We start from the raw sequence: 21,316 nt of genomic DNA, 5'->3' as shown, positions 1-21,316 counted from the left end.
CACAGTTTAAAATAGATCGTAGTTCGTATCCATATTAAGCACCTTTTGTTCCACTGGTCGAGATGGAAGAATATCCGCTCTTTACCCTAAAATTGTTGTCTTCGTGGGAGTGGGGCGGAGGGGGGGGACAGGGGAAAGATATGCTTGTACGTGGGTGATTCCAGCAAAGAGGCTCGCCGCAGCTTTCTCCCCTTTTGGAAGAGTCCCGTTCCACTCGCGCATTCCTGCGGCCAATCCGCAGCTCGACCACAACCAGTGCGAGCCAATGAGCGCTCGCGGCTGGGGAACCACGCCCCTTTTTTTGCATTGGAGAGTCCCGTTTTTTGCATTTTGGAAGAGTCCCGTTCCACTCGCGCATTCCTGCGGCCAATCCGCAGCTCGACCACAACCAGTGCGAGCCAATGAGCGCTCGCGGCTGGGGAACCACGCCCCCTTTTTTGCATTGGAGAGGCTCCACGCGACGCCAAAAATACGTCCGATGCGTTCTCTTTCTGCGCTTCGGCGCGCGCTCTGCTCCACCAGTCCGCGAGGCAGGAAAATGGCGGCTGGAGGGCAGCTGAGCTCGGTGCCCGAAGTGGCGATGGACCCCGATGGCACTTTCAAATATATCCTGGTGCGAGTGCAGCGGGGGGCTGATGAGCACCGCGACATCGTGAGGGGCACTGCGGACGCCGAGTTCCACAGTGAGTGGAGCTGGCAGCTGGACCGGACCCAGACATTGGCTTAACAATGAAAAATATATATATGTGTGTGAAGTCAGCACCGTTCATCATGAAATTTAAGAAGCTGGAATAGCACTAGAGAAAATAAAATTGAAAACTTAACATGTATGGTTAATAAGTGATCTCATTAGAGAATAGTAGTTCAGTGGATTTAACCTGGGTTAGATCAGCTGTCAGATTTCGCTGGGACACCCAAGCCTACTTCCACCATAATGTTCTGTTTGCTTTCCTTTTAAATATGGTTTGTGGGCTCCCCACCCACCCCCCATTATGATTTTGTAACAAGTAACAATTGAATAAGCCATTATTGAAACTTGAGTTTGCATACTGTGTGAATCCAGCATGTTGAAATAACTTGTTTCAGCTGTGCTATTCAATTTTTGCATTTGAAATCTGGATGAGAAAAGCACATTGTTCTATCTCTTATTTGGATTACAGTATAATAAATTGAAATGATTATGATGCTTTAGACTCACTGTCATGCTTTCCTTTTCCACAAAACTTTTAAATAGAAAGGTTGCTATTTTCATTTTACAAAGAAGCCACTTAGATTCTTAACTATTCTATCGTTCTATTTTGTTTGTGGACATAGAAAGCCAAAATAAATAAATAAATAAATAAACTTGTCAGATTGTTTTTTGGCATTCAGTTTTGGCATTTCTTCATTTGGCATCTACAAGATGATGAATCTATATTTGTTTAATGAATCTTTTCCAGACATAAAATAAATATGTTCAAAATGGGTTAAATGATATGAATACTATAGTTCAGACAAGGTTTGAGTTTTTATAGTTCCTACAATGATTACATTTAATAGATCCTTGTGTTTTGTCTTCATAGTATAAATATTCTGAATAGTTTCTATTTTTTATTACAGATCACATATTTGAAAAAGTAAACCCTGAAATGGAAAAGTTAGGTTTTGTATGCAAGTGTCTTGGAGGGGGGAAAATTGATCATAACAGCAAAGACAAGAAAATCCGTGTATTTGGCCTTTCTACAGTAAGTGCTGCTTACATATGTTGCCCAAATATTGGTGATTTAATTTTCATATTAAGATTAAGGTAGTGTTAATAAATGTATTAATTCATGAGAAGGAACAGTAATAGATTTTGGGGATGAGGTTTCTGTAATTCTTAGCTATCCCTAATATCTATCATATTTCATGTTAAATCATTGCTTGTGGAACTTTTATTGTGTTCACACATTTCTAATGCTGATTGCAAGTTGTTATTTTATCATAATTTGTCTATTTAGAGCAGGTACTGTAGGAATAAGTCTATTTGAAAATAGTCATGCTCAATAGCTGTAGCAGAGTGGATTAAAATATTATGAGTGTCTTTTCCCATCCTTTTATTCTACGATTCCATGACACTAGACATTTTTTCTTCTTACAGGGATATGGCAAAGCTGATCATTCTGTGACTGTTGAAATACTGAAGAGAATTTATAAAGATTATGAAATTAGCTGGTCAGATGACAAGAAATAAATTGTATAATTTAATATAAATATCTTTTCAAGATAGTATAGTTAATTCTAAACTCCCATGAGGAAATACAATCAGTGCATTTAGCCTATACTGAATAAAAAATAGGATATAAATGGCTTGGTTCATGCTTTAAATAACTTGGAGTTTTATCACGTCTTCACATCTTGTTGACAACATTGGTATTTTTTAAATCCATACTTTACTTCCAGTTTACATCACCATAATGATAATTTTGGACCCTGCATTAATGCAAACCCTCTTTAAACATTTTTAAGAAATAAAGTTTCATTCAAGTCAAGCTTTATTTTGAGGACTTCCTGAACATTGGTAAACATTTTCATTTTTGTTGATAAAACTGCCAAGTCAAAGCAAGAATGAACACATGATCTTTGATAATTCACCCAGTTTTAATATTAAAACTCATGAAAAATATCTGGAATAATATCATGGCCACTACTTGTATTTCCAGGCTCCAAATTAGGGTTCTACATCTTTTTCAGGTACTCCTTTCTAAAATAATGCAACTTGAGAGCCTTATTTGGGAAAACCAAAATCATATATGACAATTTATTAATATTTTAATTTAGAAGGGGGACTGAGCTATTTAGGTGCCATTGACACGCTGGCAACTGCAGATGCTGGATAAAAAATTCTCCTGTGGGCAATTACATGACATAATTCTCTTTGTCATCCAATCCCAGAACAATTTAAAAATATTTAAATAGTTAAAAATATTAAGATAGCAATAGCAGTTAGCAGTTAGACTTATATACCGCTTCATAGGGCTTTCAGCCCTCTCTAAGCGGTTTACAGAGTCAGCATATCACCCCCACAGTCTGGGTCCTCATTTCACCCACCTCGGAAGGATGGAGTCAACCTTGAGCCGGTGAGATTAGAACCGCTGAACTGCAGATAACAGTCAGCTGAAGTGGCCTGCAGTACTGCACCCTAACCACTGCGCCACCTCGGCTCTTAGGTTGTGCTTTGATGACATGTTTAATTAGAATTTACTCAATGATTTAGTTTTGTGGGTTTGTACTTGTACCATAAAGATAACCACATGGATTGGATTCACAATACATGCTAGACTGAAAAGTCATTAATTTGAGGTTCAGTGCACACATACCTGTAATCACAGTAGAACTTTACAACTAAGGTTTCATAAAACATCACATTTGGGAATGTATGGTAATATCCAATTTCTACTATGTATAAACCCACTTGGTTTTACTGCTGTGAATTGTTAGAAAAGTGAAATATAAGCTACTGCTTATGAATTTGGACTAAAAAGCAAGAGACAACAATTGAAGATCAGAAGAAAGTATCAGAGATGAGCTTCAAAAAAATTTAAAGTGGCTAAGGAAAATATCTGGAAAGAAAATATAATGGAAATATGGTTGCAGGTTTCTAGCGGTAAGGAAAAACTTATAAGCAAGAGAGCTTATAATTTGATAACTAAAAATAGGGTCACTTGAATTCTAATTCTGAGTTAGGTGTAGGCAACTGGGTGACTTTGAGCCAATCAGTCTCTGCCCTTCCTGGGATGAAGCAACAGCAAAGCATGGACATGGACATATCCATATTGTTTCCAAAAATCAATCAACCAAAAATGATACCAAGAGAGGTCAAGAAAACTCCAAAGAAAAAGAGGATAGCATGAAGAGGGAGGCTGCTTATCCCACGGTCCCGTAAAGAAAATAAAGTTAAATTTCTCTCAATTTACTCATGGTTAATGAAGCTATGATTTATTGAAGCCAATTTTCTCAGTAATTAAATACAAGGGCTGAAATGACTGGTTTGTAATTCTGATATCTACCAAATTAATTGGAAAATAAACACATATTTCACCATACATATGTTCATCTCAGAGATGGCATGAATGAGTTTAGAATTTTTAAAGTATAAACACTGCTGTTCCTATTTTGCTTTTGAAGCAGCTGCCTTAGTTTCTTAGACTAGATGGATCTTTATGCCAGTAAAAATTGAGATAATTTTCATAAGTGATTGATGTATTAGAGGGAAGATATTGTACATGTAGTATCACTCTTAGATAAATTAGATGAGGAAATAATTGAGAATCAAACTAGGTCCATAAAATAATGCAGTCTTAGACATTCATGAGGAATGACTGCTAGACAAAATCAAGTTAAAATTATGTTTATGTGGTACATACCCTGCACAAATAATTATAAATAATCCAGACAAGGAGAGAACATAGTAAATGAAAGAAGTTTTTATGTAAGTAGTCAAATGTAGTAATAATTTATTACAACACCTCTGATAACAGAAAATACATATTTAATAATGTTAGCATTTTAACAGGAATTCTTAAATGTCAGTTCAATAATGAAACGACTGAGCCCCTTCTCAATAACTTTAACCACTTGAGATTTAAATACATTCTTCTTTTCTATGAAACTTGTAAAAAGGTGGACCCCTCCTCCACACCCAAAATAATGGGCTTTGCTAGCTAAAAATATGGTGCCCTTCCTTGCCAATAAACTTGAAAGTGCATCATGGAAAACTTCATAGTAATTAGGATTATAAATAGTTTCTGATGTAAGTATGAGATCGTATTTTACTAAAGGTTTGGTGTTATTTAAAATAAATGTACTAAATTCTGACCATTCTCCAGAAAAAAACTTGCATTTAGACAGAAAATCTTGGGTGAAGTCTTTTTTCCTAGATTGATTTAGGTGAAGCTGGGTATCTTCCTCACCATCATCATTTTGAGAATAATTAGCCAGTACGTTCGGTATGGTGATTCCTTCAATTACTGAACTGTTATAATCTTGAAAATGAACTTCTTTGGCATTTCCTTTTAGTGCAACTATTCCTAGCAGTCCAGCTCCACACCCAAGGTCCAAAACAGACTTCTGTGCAAACTGAATATCAGTTTCAGATAAATAATCCAGGAGATCAAAAGTGCATTCCCAAATCTTTAAACCTCCTTCATAGACACCTGTAATTAGGTCAGATTGAGAAGACATAATGCTTTCTTTAACAGAGTTTCCTTGGAGTGCAGTCTCCACTACATAAATATTTGCATAGTGAATGCCCGGTAAAGTTCCAATAGTTTTGTTTTCAAGGACTTTACTGACATCTTTAGGAATATCATGCATCTTGGCAGATTTGGGACAGGACTGTTTCCTCAACAAACTTGTATCAGGGCTTGCATTCAAAGTACTGTGGTTTGATATATTAGCAATGGTTCCAGATAAAAAGTCATTTAATTTATTTTCTTCTGAGGTAATATTGCTGTTGTCTTGATTATTCAATAGGACCATTTCCTGCTGTAGCTTTTCATTCTCAGGAGTATCTGTTCTGTTTTCTGCTATTTTGTCCACAGAGAAGTTGAACTGAAATTCCATTGTCTTGAGAAATAAACAGAAAATAAGTAAGTTTACATCTGCAGTATTAATATGCAAACACATACTGATTTTGTTTGTACTTAAAAAGAAATGTACAAAGCCTACTTTTAAAGTGGCATTAACTTCTACAGAGTTATAGTTTCCACTATTTTAATATCCTTACAAATGTATACATACATTTGTAGGAAGTTATCACCCAGCCCTCTCCCAGAAAAATGAAATATCCTAGGAAATATTGAAAAGGAAGAAACATGTTTTAAAAGACAGAATAGCTGCTTGCCCATCCCCCTTTTTCAATGAGCCATTAAAGCATGAGCTAGTCCACTTTAAATAATAAAGAGTTCTCCCCTTCAGCTCCAGTGATGGGATTAAGGCATGATAATATTGGCTCTTTATCCAACTGGCCATATGGCATCTGAGAACTACCAAACCTGGATTCAAAACACAGCTATAGAGTTGCCCCTGCATGGCCCCATGGGAGTCTGACAACCAATCAGAATACAAGGTCAAGATCAAAGGCCAGAGAGGGCATAAAACCAGGGACTCAGCATCTCAGCCTTCCTTCTCTTTTTCTCTACCAACATTGAAGCATGTGATCACCTTTTCTGTTCAGGGCTCAAGCCATGTGGTCCTGTCCACCATTAAACCATCTTTCCAAGCAGCCTCCATGTCTCCAGTGTCTTTTTCCCCACTTGGAGCTGAACCCAGGAGGACATTTCTTTCAACACATGCATATCAACAATACTCATAAATGCTACACCATCCTGTGCTTATTTGATTATGCCTTCGAGTGTGGAAAGGAATCCCAGAGAGACTTCCAGGAAAACAGATATGCCAGTTTTGAAGCAAGATTAATTTGACCCCAAATCGAATTCAGTTTCACAGCGTTTCCAAGAGAAAAAGAAACACAGCACGACCAAATCTGACATACCAAGTACTTCCCTGCCAAGTACTACCTTCATTATGCAACACCCCCACACACACTTTTTTTCCTGGAGCAGCCTAATTCCCCCCCCCCCCCAATACAGGATCCTTTCCCCCACAACCTCGTGAACGAGGGCGTTGGGAGACTCGGAAGCCTAAACCTCGCACGGGAGAAAGCCTGTCGCACACGGCAGGGAAGCCCATCGACGGAGCGGAGAGGCAGGCCGGCGCCCGAACAAGCGAAAGCCCACGTGGCCAAGATGGGGAATCTCGTTTTCCCAGAGCGGCTCCGTCGCCGGACTACCCCGCCCTCGAGCTGGCTCTATGATCCCCGCGGTGCTTGATGGGAATCGCGCTGAGCGGAGGAGGAGGAGGCGGGCCTTCGCTTCTGGCGGCAGATACGGAATGGGCGCCATGTCTCAGGGCGATCCTGAGGGGATGTCGCTGTTGTCGGAGGTGGAGGGCTGGGATCCCGAGGCGTGCCGCCGCCAGCTCTCCGCCGCCCTGCCGCGCCTTTTCATATCCTTCTCAATTGCAATAGCCGAGTCGCGGGGGCAATTGGGAAGGGGGAAAGGAGAGGTGCCCCCTTCCCCTTCCTTTAACTTGTCTGCCGGTGTTTGTGACGGCCAGTGGTTTCCTCGGCCCTTTCCGCGTGTTTTCTTGCAAGCCAGTCAGTTGCTCGCAACGGGCTAAGGAGGTAGCTAGAAAGGGAGCCCTCTTAAGTGTGGGGAATGAAAACGGACCATAGGAACCGTAGGTAAAGCCTTGCGCTCCGCAGCTTCCCCAACGCAGCATCCTGAGCGTTAAATATTTATATTTCTTGACTTTATTTTTCGTTCCCTTTCCAAAGGCAGCGGCTTACAATTAACCAACCTAAAATTAAAACATTGGCTAGCAGCAGCATAATAACCATAATAACAAACCAATGGAAACTCCCTTTCGAGGGTCTGATTTTTCTGAGCCCTCCTTTGCTTGAAGAGCCTCCATGGATGGAGGATTTTGATTTGATTTGATTTGATTTGAAGTTTATTTATATGCCGCCCTTTTCCCTGGGGGGACTCAGGGCGGCTCACAACCAAAAGGGGAGGGGGGAGACAAACTTTTAACATATAAGACAATACATAATTAAAAAACACAACATTCATACCATTCGGGCGGGTTACAATCTTAGCCCCAGGCCTGACGGGATAGCCAGATTCTGAGGGCTGTGCGGAAGGTCTGGAGGGTGGTGAGGGTACGAATCTCCACGGGGAGATCGTTCCATAGGGTCGGAGCTACCACCGAGAAGGCTCTCCTCCGCGTAGTTGCCAGTCGGCATTGACCGGCAGATGGAACTCGGAGGAGGCCTAATCGATGAGATCTAATAGGTCGCGTGGAGGTAATTGGCAGTAGGCGGTCTGTCATAGCTTGCTTCTACCTGGAGGGAATTAAAAAAAAGATTGAAACATGCACCGGACACCTCATTGAACAGGAATGAAAGAATGAAGCAGTGCAGTAACTGAAGTGATACTATACTGTATACATGGAGGGGAACAAGAGGAGCAGGAGACTGGTGTCTGCTTCTCCCCATCTCTCTTGTACTGTTGGCACTAGTTTCTTATCTCCTGCTTCATTCTTATTGGCTTGCTTATTTGCACCTCCTGTTCATTTGCCCACTTTCAACAATGCATTCTATTAATATATTTTTAGGGAATGCAAGATGTCTCCCTAGTTTATACATACTATGATATAGAAAAGATGTCTTTTTTTAGGTACATGCAGCGCAGTAGAAAAACATACGGTTTTATTTACAACGTCACTTGGAATTTCTTTTGGATTTTACAGTGATCTTGTTTATATTTATAAATTTAAATTCCTGTTTTTGTTTTTATTTGTTTTCTGCCTTGAGTAGAAGGGTGTATAAATCAAATAGGTAAACATTTTAATCCTCCAAAGTCTTTCATAAAGCTAGTTGTAAATGCGCACATCTTAAATATACAAAAAGCTTTAACATTTAACTATATTTTACATTCTCACTATATTAATATAGAAACAAAAGAAATGCAACAATATTATCTTTCATGACCAGTAAATACCGTTTATTGTGATCAATTTGTTTAGCCACAGAATAGAATTTGGAAAGAATATTTTATTAGAGCATAGTTCTTATTTCAGTGCATTAATGTTGGAGTTACTACTGAAGTCTATTTGTCTGTTTTGGCCCTGACATTTTTGTTTGGTTGTTACTATCATTGTTAAATGCAAAGATGTAAAATGTTGTACTTGGGAATGGTTCAGAAACAGCAGCTTAAGTAGAAAATATACCCCCATGCTTATCAACTGAGATCAAATCTCATCCATTTCATATAGTTGTAATCATGCTAATCTCTCACCTGCTTTCAAATGTAATTCACAATGCAGATTTTGATTTGTAAAAACTGTAAAACAATGTAAAAAGTATCCTAAATATCACCTTCTGATTCAAGGATCTGCTTGGATATCAAGATTGGTTGTTCTCTAAGATGTACAGTATTCTTATACTTCCTAAGCCCCTTGATAGGAAGTAAAGAAGCTAATGATATATTGTCCTTAAAATAATTATCCAGGGAAGTTTGCCCATCATCATCGTTATTACCCAAAATTAAAAAGAAAATATAAAACAAGTCAAAACAAACAATTGAAAATCAAAAAGAAATCCTATAGATTATTTTAAGATGAACTGCCAAAATGCAAATATTCTAGAATATTTTTACAGATAAGCATAATCAGAAAAACATTGATAATAGTTATTAAGATAATAAAATTAAGTATTGCCAAATTTATTTAATTATCCATAACGGTAGAGTTAATAGTTTTGTGTTAATTTGGAGGAACCAAATACTTTTACCATTGTTTAAACTACCAACAAAACATATGGTTTCATTTTTCAATTGGTTGCAATGACAAATTCTGCCTGATTTTAAATCAAAACTGATTCCTCCTCTCTAGGCCTGGAGGATCCTGGAGTTTCAGTTCTTTGTGTTGAGATACATCCTATGCTCTCCAAGCAACAGACATTTTTATTTGGAAGTAGTAATCTCAATTGGTGTAGCCAGTGCAGCTTAAACTATACTGTTGTTTAGTTGAAAGCAGAACCATTAGCATATATTGTGATTTAAAAAGTTCAACTTTATTTTAAGATACGAATATGCTATTTTTCTTAATATTTATACTCTTTATATCAGGCAACTGACAGTGGGATTCAGCATATAAGTAAGTAGTTGCTGTACAGAATTTTAAAGTATGTTTAATTCCTTTATTGTTTGTATTGATTAAACTCTGAATATGCACAAAACAGGTTTATTTTGAACCCGGATCAAATCATTGTGTTCTGGAGATTCTGCAAAATTGTCTCAGGTCAATCACAATTCACAATAATATTTTGGTGGCTCCAAGCTATAGATGACACAAAATCTGGGCAAGGCAAGCAGACCAAAGCTGTTGCTTTTCTATCTTTGTATCTCGCAGGACGTATATCTCACCAGCCATCTGTGGGCATTGTTATATTTATGTCAGCCAGACCTTTTCTGGAATCACCCTGTTTGTAGAAATTCAGAATTTCTCAAATGAGCATCTAAATACGAGCGCTTAGAGCCACCAACCAAACCAAATTATTCTGTCAACAGTCTCTTGCTTCCTTCAGTCAGTGAAATGGAAGAAACTGTAAATATATTTATTCTAGCTTGTTAGATCTTCATAGTAAAATGTTTCAGAGAAAATGGAGGATTTTTCAGTAAACATGCCATTTGGGAATTCAAAATGAAGGCAGCAAAGTACTCAATAAAGGAGTATTTTTGTAGCTCAGGGTTGAAATGAGCGGTCCTTGGTGTTCTCTGAGCTTGATTGTTTCCTTGCAGATGTTTCATTACCCAAACTAGGTAACATCAGTACTAGTCATGGTTAATGTTGCTTTGTTTGAGTAATGTAGCGTCTGCAGGAAAACAAGTTCAGAACACCAAGGGCTCCTCAGAAAAGTATTCTCTGGCAATACATTAGCTATATTTCCCCATGCAGGAAAGGACAAATTCTAAATATAACTTCAAATTCTAAGTATAAAATGGTTGTCTTGAACTCTGCTTAATACATGAAGAATGTTACTTCTTAGACAATTGCAGCTCCATGCTACAGTTTCTGGTTTCTGAAAAGATAATTGCTTTTTTGCAGGATTGGGATGCTTAGAATTGCAGACTTTTATCATTCTCATTATTTTGGCTTCTTCACCTATAAATTATTTTCTTTTTCTAGAAACTTACCTTAGGCAGCAATAAACTTCACAAAGTTTCTCTCAGTTGAATTTTCAAATGGAGGAGCTTTTACATCTATACCATGTTATCATATTTCCTGCTGAGCCTGTTCATTTTTCTTATGGGGGAATCTATGGAATCATAACTACAGCTTTCATCACTTGGACTAAGAAGGGAACCTCTCTTGCAACATTCATACAAATTCTGATCCGATATCTGACTACTGAGCACATTCTGGGTTAGTGTAGGGGAAGGGCTGGCATGAGAAAAAAGGGGAAGAAAATACGCCACTGTGTAACAGAGGTGTAGACAGGCAACAATAGATTTTTGCCCCAAGTATGAAACATACTCCTCCTTTTTTGTTAAAGAAAAACACTCTTAATAGGAAAAAAAGAGACCAAGCAGAAACATACTTATAATCAAATATATACAAAACTATACATGAAAAGTGCTTAAAAATGAAAAGAATGCAACAGAAAAAAGAAAGTATATATCGCTATAGTGATTAATAATAAAACATAACTTAAAAGATAACAGCAACAATAAAGCAGATATGTCCTAAAATGCAATAATTTTTACAGTATTTACAGTAAAGAATGATACTGATTTATTAGGAAATATGTAGGTTATTTTCTCTTCCAGCCTGTCGTGCCATCGAATTAAACACAAACTTAAATGGGAAATATTGGTAATAATATTGGTTAAAAATCTGTTTAGTATTTCCGTATTGTGGTTAAAAGCTGTAAAATGTCACATTGAGACTGTTCACTGGGATCTAAGCCTTGGATTTATGATTTTATTAAATGTACTTATTTACAGGTATCTTAAGAATGCTGACAGAGAGATTTCTACCTCACATAAAACTTTCAGAATTGGAAGAAGTTTTTTTCTCCAAAATATTCCCAAAGGTATGATATTGTACATTATGAGCTGAAAAGTGTGAATTAGTAACGTGTGTGTGTGTGTGTATGCGCGCGCAAGCGGACACTTTTCAATCCATCTTGCCTTCCTGGACAAGTTATTGAAGTTTACTTGGCAAGGTTTTTCAGAAGTGGTTTGCCATGGCCTCCTTCGTAGGGCTGAGAGAAAGTGACTACCTCAAGGTCACCCATCTGGCTTCGTGCTTAAGGCAGGGTTCACAGTCTCCTTGTTTCTAGCCTGGTGCATTAACTACTACAAACTGGCTCTAATAACTACTGGCTATGTTGATAGCCACTATCCACTTACAATCTTTCATTTAGATCAATGAGTCTGTCCTCCCTACTTTTTTCTCTCTTTTCTTTATTGAAGAAATCTGGGTTTCTGTTGTACCGGTAGGGAGGGGCTTAAGCAAGAGAAAGGTTTTGGGAAGCTCTTGCCTTGTATGCAGGTAGCTGGCTTCTTCAAAACCTAGCAAGATCCAGGAAAGGTTTGCAGTCTTTTCATGGCCAGCTAATCAGGGCAGAGGCCCAGCTGACAAGTGTGGCTTCATGCCTCACATGGAAGCTTGTTTAGAAGCCTCTTGGGCATTGGAATGCAGTGCTAGGCACTAATGTAGCTGGGTTCCTCCTCCTGCTGGACTGTTTTTGGCTTTGCAAATTTTTTGTTGCTTGTCTTCCTCCTTTAGGGACCCAGCTGGGTGTAGGCCTCCCAGGGCTGCCTCCACTCATGAGGTTACCCATGCGTGATTAAAGACCCATGTATTCATTTAACTTCAGCCTCAGAGAGAGCAAGAGGTGAGGGCCGTTAAGTGGGGCTGTCACCACTTGCGACAGTAATTGGCAGGCTCCATTTATGGTCATAGATGGATGACTACCAGTATGCTTCTTTAATAAAGAAGACTGTGTAAATATCTATAACACAACATAAAAAGTTATTGCGGGATGAACAAAATTTAATTTAGCTAAGTATTGGCTGGAATCTAAAAAGACTACAATAATTCATATGCAATTGGAGTGTTGTTTTGTTTTTGTTAGTCGCCTTATGGCCTCTTGACCTCCTTCTCTGCCCAGCTGTGTGTGGAATTTGGAGTTTCTATTATAGTGCTGTGCTACTGCATTGCAAGAAAAGAAAGGATGGGACTCCTGTGCCTTAATACTCATGCTCTTTAGATCTTAGTTTCTTTCTAGAGATCTCTGGAAGAACTTAAATAGGATATCTTAATTCAGTGCCTGCTAATATGAAGGGGTTTTGTTTTTGTTTTTTGTTTTTTTGAGTGTCCTGGCTGATAACCACTGCATACCTTGAATTTATCTTGTATTTATTAAAGGCTATCAAGGATAATAAATGTCATCCCATTTTATAACAAATCAAAGTGTTTTTGTTTGCATTTAATGTATTCATTTAATAGTGTTTCAATTGTGATTGCTTTTGTTCAAGCAGACCATAGAATTATTTGACCTTTTATTATATGAAATATCTGCTGAAGCCAAAAGTTTAACAAACAAGAATGTACAGTTAAACGTGACATTGAGAAACCATCTTCAGGTAAATCTAGCTCAAAGAATTGTCCATGTCTTGTTTTTCTATACTTTTAAGATTTGGGGGGCTAATTCATACGTACAAAAAGTAAATCCACTGAAAATATATGAACAGTTGCTGTTTTTCTCCTGTTGCGTATAATGTGTCTGTGGCTGTTTAAAAAGCATCTGTATTCCCAAGAGTCAATTGAGAATTGTTTTGATTTTTAGCAAAATAAAAACTGAAATGTGCTGAATATTTTCTGCAGATTTTTATTTATATTTATATACTTCTGCCTATTCTCATCCAGGCTGAAAATATAAGGAGAACCATTAATGCTGTATATTTTGAAATAAAACATAGAATCATAAGGTTGGAAGGAACCTTGTCGGTCTTGTGGTCCAATTCCCTCCCTATGGCAGGAGATCCTATGCCATTGCAGACAAATGGACACAATTCAGTTCCTAGTGTGATCCCAAACTTCCACAGTCTAGATTTTGCTGTCATGTTGTGAAGACAAGAACCAGTTGTAACTATCTTTATAGATTGAAATAAATATACCATATTTTTCGGAGTATAAGAAGCATCTTTTACCCACCCACCCCCAAAAAAGAGGGAGAAAATCTGGGTGCGTCTTCTACACTGAATACAGCATTTTTGGCTTCCCGAAACCCCACCCTCTTCACAAAAATGGAAGTTCAGAGGGTTTGGGAGGCTTGCAAAGTACTCCTGGGCGTGACCCAACAAATGCGCGCCGACATAATCGCCACGACAAAACGGTGAAGTCAAAAACAGGCCCACTAAAGCGCGCCCACAAAACCGCACCCACAAAAGCACGATTAGGGTTTTTGGGTTAGGGTAAGGGTTAGGGCTGTTAACGTTGTTACCGTTTTCGCGTTGTTTTCAATGGCACGCTTTTGTCGGCATGCATTTGTCGAGGCGCTTTAGTGGGCATGCTTTTGATTTCGCCGTTTTGTCAGCACGCATTTGTCGGGCGCGCATTTGTCGGTGAACACTCCTGGGGGCTCGGGAGGGCAAAAACGAGTGAAAAATGGGCTATTTTTTGCTCATCCCCCTCACCAGCCCCCAAGAGCACTCTACAAGGCTCTTAAAGGCTATGCATGGCCTGTTTTTGACAAAAATCAGGCCCATTTTTGCGAAATAGCCCATTTTTTGTTCATTTTTGCTCCTTCCCAGCACCCAGGAGCACTCTACAAGCCTCCTAAAGGCTATGCATGCATCGTTTTTGCCCCCCCTCCCAGCCCACAGGAGCACTTTGCAGGCCTCTCAAACTTTGCAAGCCTCATTTTTCACAAAAAATGAGGCGTGCAGAGGGTTGGGGAGGCCTGCAGAGTGCAATTTTTTTTTTAAAATTTACCTCTTCAAAATATTGGTGCGTCTTATACTCCGGTGCCTCTTATACTCTGAAAAATACGGTAAACGATGAAATCTTCCAATTTCTCAGTAAACACCCCCCCAATACATAACTACTAAATATAATCTATATAACCACTAAAAATTTCATGTCTATAACTTTTAACTGAATGAAATTGTGCATCATAGGACAATAGTTTTTCAATCAAGGTACCCCAAAAGGGCTTAGATTACAGAATGCATCCAAAATCCAGAACCCATGACTCCTGTGGGATTGAAATTTGATAAATTTGTGGCTCCTTCAGTGCTGCCATACTGCCATCCAGAGGTTCAGCAGACCAGTCTTCAGAGGTGGGGTAGACCAGTCCTACCATTGGCTGCTGGAAGGCAATCAGCTGTGGTCAAGCCAGCAGGAAGTTAGAAGTTGTTCCTATTCCTACCATTATTGATTATTGAATATTCTGTTTAAGGAGATATCTTTTAAATGACAACTCAACAGATCTTAGGTTGTCTAATAATTCACTAATAATGTAGACATGTAATTTCAGAAAGAGCAATTAATTGCAACTGGCACTTATTCTGGGGGTTTGCTGGATTTTTCAGATGAATGTTTTTCTGCCCAAGGCAGCTATATTGTTAAGATAGACTTATTAATGCAGATTGAACCTGCCACCGAGCTAATAAAAAATATTTTTTTTCATACATATTCTCAAGTTTAAACGTTCTATTTTCAAAGAAAGAAGCAAAACTAATTTGATATTTGTTTAGTATATGGCTAATGCTAGATGATCTTTATAGAATGGATAAATATAGAGAGATATATTTTAAAACTGATTAAAACATTTATGTTCAAAGTATTTAGTTTGTTTTTCTCTTTTTTGAAATCAAAATTTTAACAGTTAAGCTGATAATTTTTAAGACATCAGATTTCTGCTGCAGTATTCTTTTTACTTTACTTTATTGTCATTGTATGTATATACACAGTTACACATACAACGAAATTCACATAACACCCAGAGACCAGGCCCAACACACATAACAATCTCCAAACACACCCCCGCTCACCAAAAAATTACCTGCCCCTAAACCACCCCAAACATCTACACAACAGACCAAGTACTGCTATCCAATAGCTCACTGATGGTGGCCCTTTAGTTCATTGTTGAGTGCAATTATAGCTCTGGGATAAAAGATAAAAGACGTGCAGTCCTAGTTTTAATTGTTCTGTATCTTCTGCCAGAAGGCAACAGTCTAAAAAGATTGTAAGCAGGATGGGAAAACTCTCTGAGAATGTTATGCAATTTCCTCAAACAGCGAGATGTGAAGATGTCATCCAGGACTGGTAGCTGGAGCCCAGTGATATTCTGGGCAGTTTTAATGATTCTCTGTATAGCGTTTTTGTCCGCTGCAGAGCTTCTCTTAGTAGTAGGACAGAAGTAGATGTTGAGATAGATTTATCTTCCTTAGCATTCTCAGGAAGTCCAGCCTCTTCTGTACCTTCTTCACAAGCATGTTAGCATTCATGGTCCATGAGAGGTCCTCCGAGATATAATTGCCCAGAAATTTAAAACTACCAACCCTCTCCACCTCCTTGCCATTTATGTACAATGGCAAATGTACATCTCTCTTCCTCCTGAAGTCAATTATAAGTTCTTTAGGTTTTTTGGTGTTAAGTGTAAGATTATTTTCTTTACACCACAATGTCAGCCCTTGTATTTCCTTCCTATAAGTAGACTCATTGTTCTTACTAATGAACTCCACCACTGTTGTGTCATCCACAAATTTAATAATTGTGTTGGTGTTATACAATGGGGTACAGTCATGTGTGTACAAAGAATAAAGGAAGGGGCTTAGCACACAACCCTGGGGGGCTCCTGTGTTTAATATCAGAGTAGAAGAGTAATGAGATTCCATCCTTACTGACTGTGGCTTATCTGTCAGAAAATCCTTTATTCACAAACAAATCCTCTGATTTATACCCAAATTGGACATTTTAAGAAACATCCTATTGGGTAGAATGGTGTTAAAGGGAGAGCTATAATCCACAAATAGCAACCTTATATATGGTCCCTGTTGTTCCAAATGATTTAATATAGTTTTGCAACATTTATTGATTTTTTTTATTAATAGTACTTTTTTTCTTACAGGCCCTGATACATATGTTGCAAGTATTAACAGATTGTGTGCAACACATTTGTAGTAGGCAGGAAATGGTACCCTTAGAACATGTCTATAGCCTTCCCTCTTCTGTTCTTCATGTAATCAAGAACACATTTCTACACTGCAAGGTTAGTGAGGCTATGTTTTGAAAATGAACTGACAGATACAAAACTGGTGAAGCAAATTAATACTAAAGTCATCTTTAGTTCTTAGGAAATGAAGTTGCAAAGTTAATAGGAATTTTAATAGTTATATGATAGAATCAATTTTATTATTGTAATCATACACGGTAAAAAATAAAAAAATCCTATCTAACGCACAAAAGTGAAATTAAGATTACTGCAGACCGGCAACTTCATTTTATTCATTACATTTTAAGTGTAAATTATCATGAAACTTCGATGCAATATAAATTAAGATAAGATACAATAACATTAGTGTATAGAAGGTGCAAACCATTTTAAATTTAAGTGTAAACCATTTTTAATTTGAAATTTTTTTTTCTGACCTTGCCGAATATATTCTAATCTTAAATGTTTCAATTCAAAGTGTTTTTATATTGCTAAGAAAGTATTTGATTTTACTATAAAATAACTTATAATCCCCAATATTTGCTTTGTAATCAGTACAGCTTTGAGAAATTTGGTTTGTAATTTAATTCCATATTGTGCACATTGATACCTTCTTAAAAATTCTCCCAAACACTAATGTTTTAACAGTTGTAGATAATATGAAAGATGAAATTATCTGTAATATTAATTATTGAATAGATACTTCCAAGTTTCTTGGACCATATCAACTGCTGATTTAGTAATCTAATAATTTTATCTTTGAATTTCTGTTTTGCTACAGAGCAGTGAAACTTTATACGCAGAGTGTCTCCACATGGTTTCTGATTTACTACAGTCTTTGTTTAAGGGGACCTATAGTTTGCAAAAACAGCTTATGGTGTTACTGGATATTTTGACTATAAATTCCTGTGCTACTGAAGACAGCATAAGAATTATGGCATCAGGTTTGTATTTTTAAATAGATCTCACTTTATTGATATATGGCACTAAATGTCCAAGTGCTCTTCTTTTTGATGAACGTTGTTGTTAAAGAAATGGAATTTCATGAAACTAATAGAAAGTCTTCATTGACTATATATTCAACATATCCATTTATTGTATTCAATACTGATTTTTTGCTTGCATTTAATTTTTATATTTGTTTCCTCTATAGTGATTCACACTATGCTGGAGATCTGTTCTGCTATTTCTAGCATAGATCATGCACTTCACGCAAACACATGGAAGTTTATAATCAGGTAATTTTCAGCTATCAATTTAATTATGCAATCAAAAGTTTAGAAGGGAATTGGATAGGGTTTCCATCCTGCATTCTGTATCTTGCAGTAGCACACCGGGAATGTTGGGCGTATTCAACAGCAGAAGATGCAAATCTAACTTCTCTCTTCACTGTTTCACTGCAACTAGTGTACTGAGGCTTGATTTTCCCAAGCAGGAGGGCTATTAAGTCTTCAAGACTTTGATAAACCTCCATGAATTTATCTAATACCCCTTTAAAACCATCTAAGTTCATGGGTATCTCCATATTCTGGGGTAATTAATTCCACAGATAACTTATGAGTTTACAGGTAGAAATACATTCTTTTGTTTGTTCTAAAACTCTTCCCTACCTAGCAAACTAATTTGACTTTCAGGACCAGCTGACTAATTATAAGGTTCTTCAGTGTTCTTACGATTGATGTAGAACATAATAACATGGTTGCAAGGGACCTTGGAGGTCTTCTAGTCCAATCCTTTGTTTGAACAGGGGACCTTATACCATACTTGACAAGGAGCAGTACCCATTTTGTAGTAAATATTATGTACAGATACATCCTCTTCCACTTCTGACTTCTGATAAGATAGCAATAGCAATAGCAGTTAGACTTATATACCGCTTCATAGGGCTTTCAGCCCTCTCTAAGCGGTTTACAGAGTCAGCATATTGCCCCCACAGTCTGGTCCTCATTTCACCCACTTCGGAAGGATGGAAGGCTGAGTCAACCTTGAGCCGGTGAGATTTGAACCACCGAACTGCAGATAGCAGTCAGCTGAAGTGGCTTGCAGTACTGCACTCTAACCACTGCGCCACCTTGGCTCTTAAGATCATAGCTTGTTTTTTTAGGGTAATTATTCAGGATTCTCTGAATATCTGGTATCTGATTATCTCATTTGAGTAATCTTCAGAGCCTATAGGGATGCTTTTTGAAAACAGCAAAATTGTGACAATACGTTCTTGACCTTTAGTCAGCATTTGTTCAGATTTATAATCCCAAGAGAAAACTATGTGCTACATTTGTTTTGTCAAACTTGCCCCAAGCAGGTTGTTGTAACTCCATGACTCCAAACATCTCTGAGAGCAGCTGCAATCAACTTTAGGTACAAATCTCACTATGAGCCCTCCCAGTTTGTAGAATGTGAGTCCCATTTCTGGATGCCATAGTTTCATCTACTCAGGACCATTGTTGCTTCAACATCTGGTAAATCACTCAATATGAATCGATGAACCTGGGTCATTTGGTCACAAATGTAAACCAGAAATACAGGAAGAAGAAAAAAGACATCTAAGAACTTTTTTCAACTTCTCTAATATTGTCCGCATCAATAGAGACAGATGCTGATCTTCCCCATAGATACTAGTTGCCATACCCACACTTGTTCATTGTTAGAAAGAACAATGCCAAATCTGATGATCATTTAAGAACTGTTGAATATTTTTCTTTGCCAGGCAGATTCTCAAGCACAAATCCTTAATAAAGGACAGTTTGAAACATTCAGATATCTTTAGTGGACTTTGTGAGGACATCTTGTTTTCTTTCGAATCTTGCTTGAAGCTGGCTGAACACATGAAACTGTCTGGAACACAGGTGACTAGATTATAACACAACTTCCTTAAACTGATGCTCCCAGATATGTTGGGACAAAAAGTTCCAGGCCCTAACTAGTGTGGCTCTAAGCCTTAATCTGGTGCTGTAATGCAGTGGTTTAGCAGGAACTTCATGGAAAAAAATGCTGTAGTTTTCTTAAATCAAGCATGTTATATCCTGGCATACAAATTATAATTTTTTCAGACTAGCCATAAAATGCTTGACATACAATGGAAGCAAAGATCTTGCTAAAAATCAGCCTGTTTTCAAAATTCTTAAGCACTTGTATCAGATTATTAAATTTACACAACTAAAAGGGGCACATTAGCAGCTGAACCACAAATTTTATAGTATAACCAAGTGTTTTCCCCCTCACTTGTTCTGATCATGTTAAAATTGTTAATATCATGCACATCATGCATTAGAAGACCTCTGTTCTATATTGCTGCAGTGCCTATCCAGAATTGACTTGTCCAGAGGAGTGGGAATGAGATAACTTGAATTTAGATAATTTTTCTAGGACGTTGTTACTGCTGTACATTTCAGGTATTCTATTTTTTTTAATAGGAGATTATTGATTACAAGATATTCCAGAGAACGATAAAACTGTGTAGATTCTTTACCAATTCTCTAATGCACTATATCAAGGTAAGAGTTGTAATTGGATTCAATTTTATTAAATTAATTTAGCATTCTTACTAATGGTGGTGCCATGCACTTTTTACCCAAAGCCACAAATGGACATGGCCAAACTTTGTTCTATTCTTTTTCTGTAAATCTTCCATTTGAATACTAATGGTAGTATTCTGTGTAATACTTCTAAATCAACAAACACTTCTTGATGGAAATATTCTCAACTACATTACAAATTAAGTAACATTAAATTATATTGGCAAATGTAGTACCGTATTTTTCGGAGTATAAGACGTACCTTTTTCCCTCAAAAAAGAGGCTGAAAATCTGGGTGCATCTTATACCCTGAATACAGCATTTTTTGCATCCCGAAACGCCGCCCCCTTCACCAAAATGGCCATGGATAGCTTGTAGGAGGCTTTCAGAGAGCTCCTGGTGGCTGGGGAGGGCAGAAATGAGAAAAAAACAGGCCGTTTTTGGCTCAATTTTGCCCAGCCCCCAGGAGCACTCTGTAGGCTTCCTAATGCCCTTTTTTTGACAAAAAGGTCCTGTTTTTGTGAAAAACGGGCCATTTTTTGCTCATTTTTGCCCCCCTCCACCCCGGAACACACTACAAGCCTCCTAAGGGCTATTCATGCCCTTTTTTTTTCTTTTTGAAGAAAAAAAACAGGCCCGTTTTCGTGACAAATGGGCCGTTTTTGGGAGGTTTGCAGAGTGCAAAAAAATTATTATTTTTTATTTGCCTCTTCAAAATCTTGGCGCATCTTGTCAACATTCCAAATATCATGCAGAATTAAATCAGAGTCCAAGGCAGAGCTATCCTTAAAGTTCCAATTTAATAAGACAGACATGTTGGCAACGAACTGTGGAATCCCAAATCTGAAAACTTCCTGGGATTCCACCCAGTTGAAAGTTCATGATCTTATCCCCACACCCATAAATCCATCACATGGTCCAATCTTCTTTGGCCACGCTGGCATCTCCACCCAGCTGGTTCCGGTGAGGTGCAAAGGTGCGGAGACAA

At 37.8% G+C, this 21,316-nt stretch overlaps 3 protein-coding genes across 5 annotated transcripts in view; 2 read left to right on the top strand and 1 right to left on the bottom strand.

Annotated features, from left to right (window-relative positions):
* The first annotated feature begins 434 nt into the window (after positions 1–434).
* Positions 435–2,514, top strand: LOC116514534 (14 kDa phosphohistidine phosphatase-like). The gene is made up of 3 exons (XM_032226113.1): positions 435–683; positions 1,600–1,724; positions 2,120–2,514. Exons 1-3 carry the CDS (start codon positions 479–481, stop codon positions 2,210–2,212), a joined length of 423 nt encoding a protein of 140 aa, XP_032082004.1. The 5' UTR covers positions 435–478; the 3' UTR covers positions 2,213–2,514.
* Positions 2,515–4,429: 1,915 nt separating this feature from the next.
* METTL18 (methyltransferase like 18) lies at positions 4,430–6,817 on the bottom strand. Its single transcript, XM_032227027.1, has 2 exons — positions 6,630–6,817; positions 4,430–5,586 (listed from the first exon to the last, which is right to left on the bottom strand). The coding sequence occupies exon 2, from the start codon at positions 5,581–5,583 to the stop codon at positions 4,528–4,530; it is 1,056 nt and encodes a 351-aa protein (XP_032082918.1). The 5' UTR covers positions 5,584–5,586; positions 6,630–6,817; the 3' UTR covers positions 4,430–4,527.
* An 80-nt stretch (positions 6,818–6,897) lies between these two features.
* Positions 6,898–21,316, top strand: part of C11H1orf112 (chromosome 11 C1orf112 homolog) — a 37,248-nt gene continuing 22,829 nt past the window's right edge. For all 3 annotated transcript variants that reach the window (XM_032226122.1, XM_032226123.1, XM_032226124.1), the window contains exons 1-9: positions 6,898–7,026; positions 9,699–9,738; positions 11,589–11,677; positions 13,131–13,235; positions 16,730–16,870; positions 17,595–17,757; positions 17,967–18,051; positions 19,521–19,659; positions 20,227–20,307. In XM_032226122.1, the coding sequence (XP_032082013.1) occupies positions 6,913–7,026; positions 9,699–9,738; positions 11,589–11,677; positions 13,131–13,235; positions 16,730–16,870; positions 17,595–17,757; positions 17,967–18,051; positions 19,521–19,659; positions 20,227–20,307 (957 nt within the window). In that variant the 5' untranslated portion in view covers positions 6,898–6,912. The remainder of the gene's footprint in view (positions 7,027–9,698; positions 9,739–11,588; positions 11,678–13,130; positions 13,236–16,729; positions 16,871–17,594; positions 17,758–17,966; positions 18,052–19,520; positions 19,660–20,226; positions 20,308–21,316) is intronic.

The sequence above is a fragment of the Thamnophis elegans genome, chromosome 11, assembly GCF_009769535.1.
Source record: "Thamnophis elegans isolate rThaEle1 chromosome 11, rThaEle1.pri, whole genome shotgun sequence".
NCBI lineage: Eukaryota > Metazoa > Chordata > Lepidosauria > Squamata > Colubridae > Thamnophis > Thamnophis elegans.
This window is presented reverse-complemented; position numbering and strand designations above follow the sequence as displayed.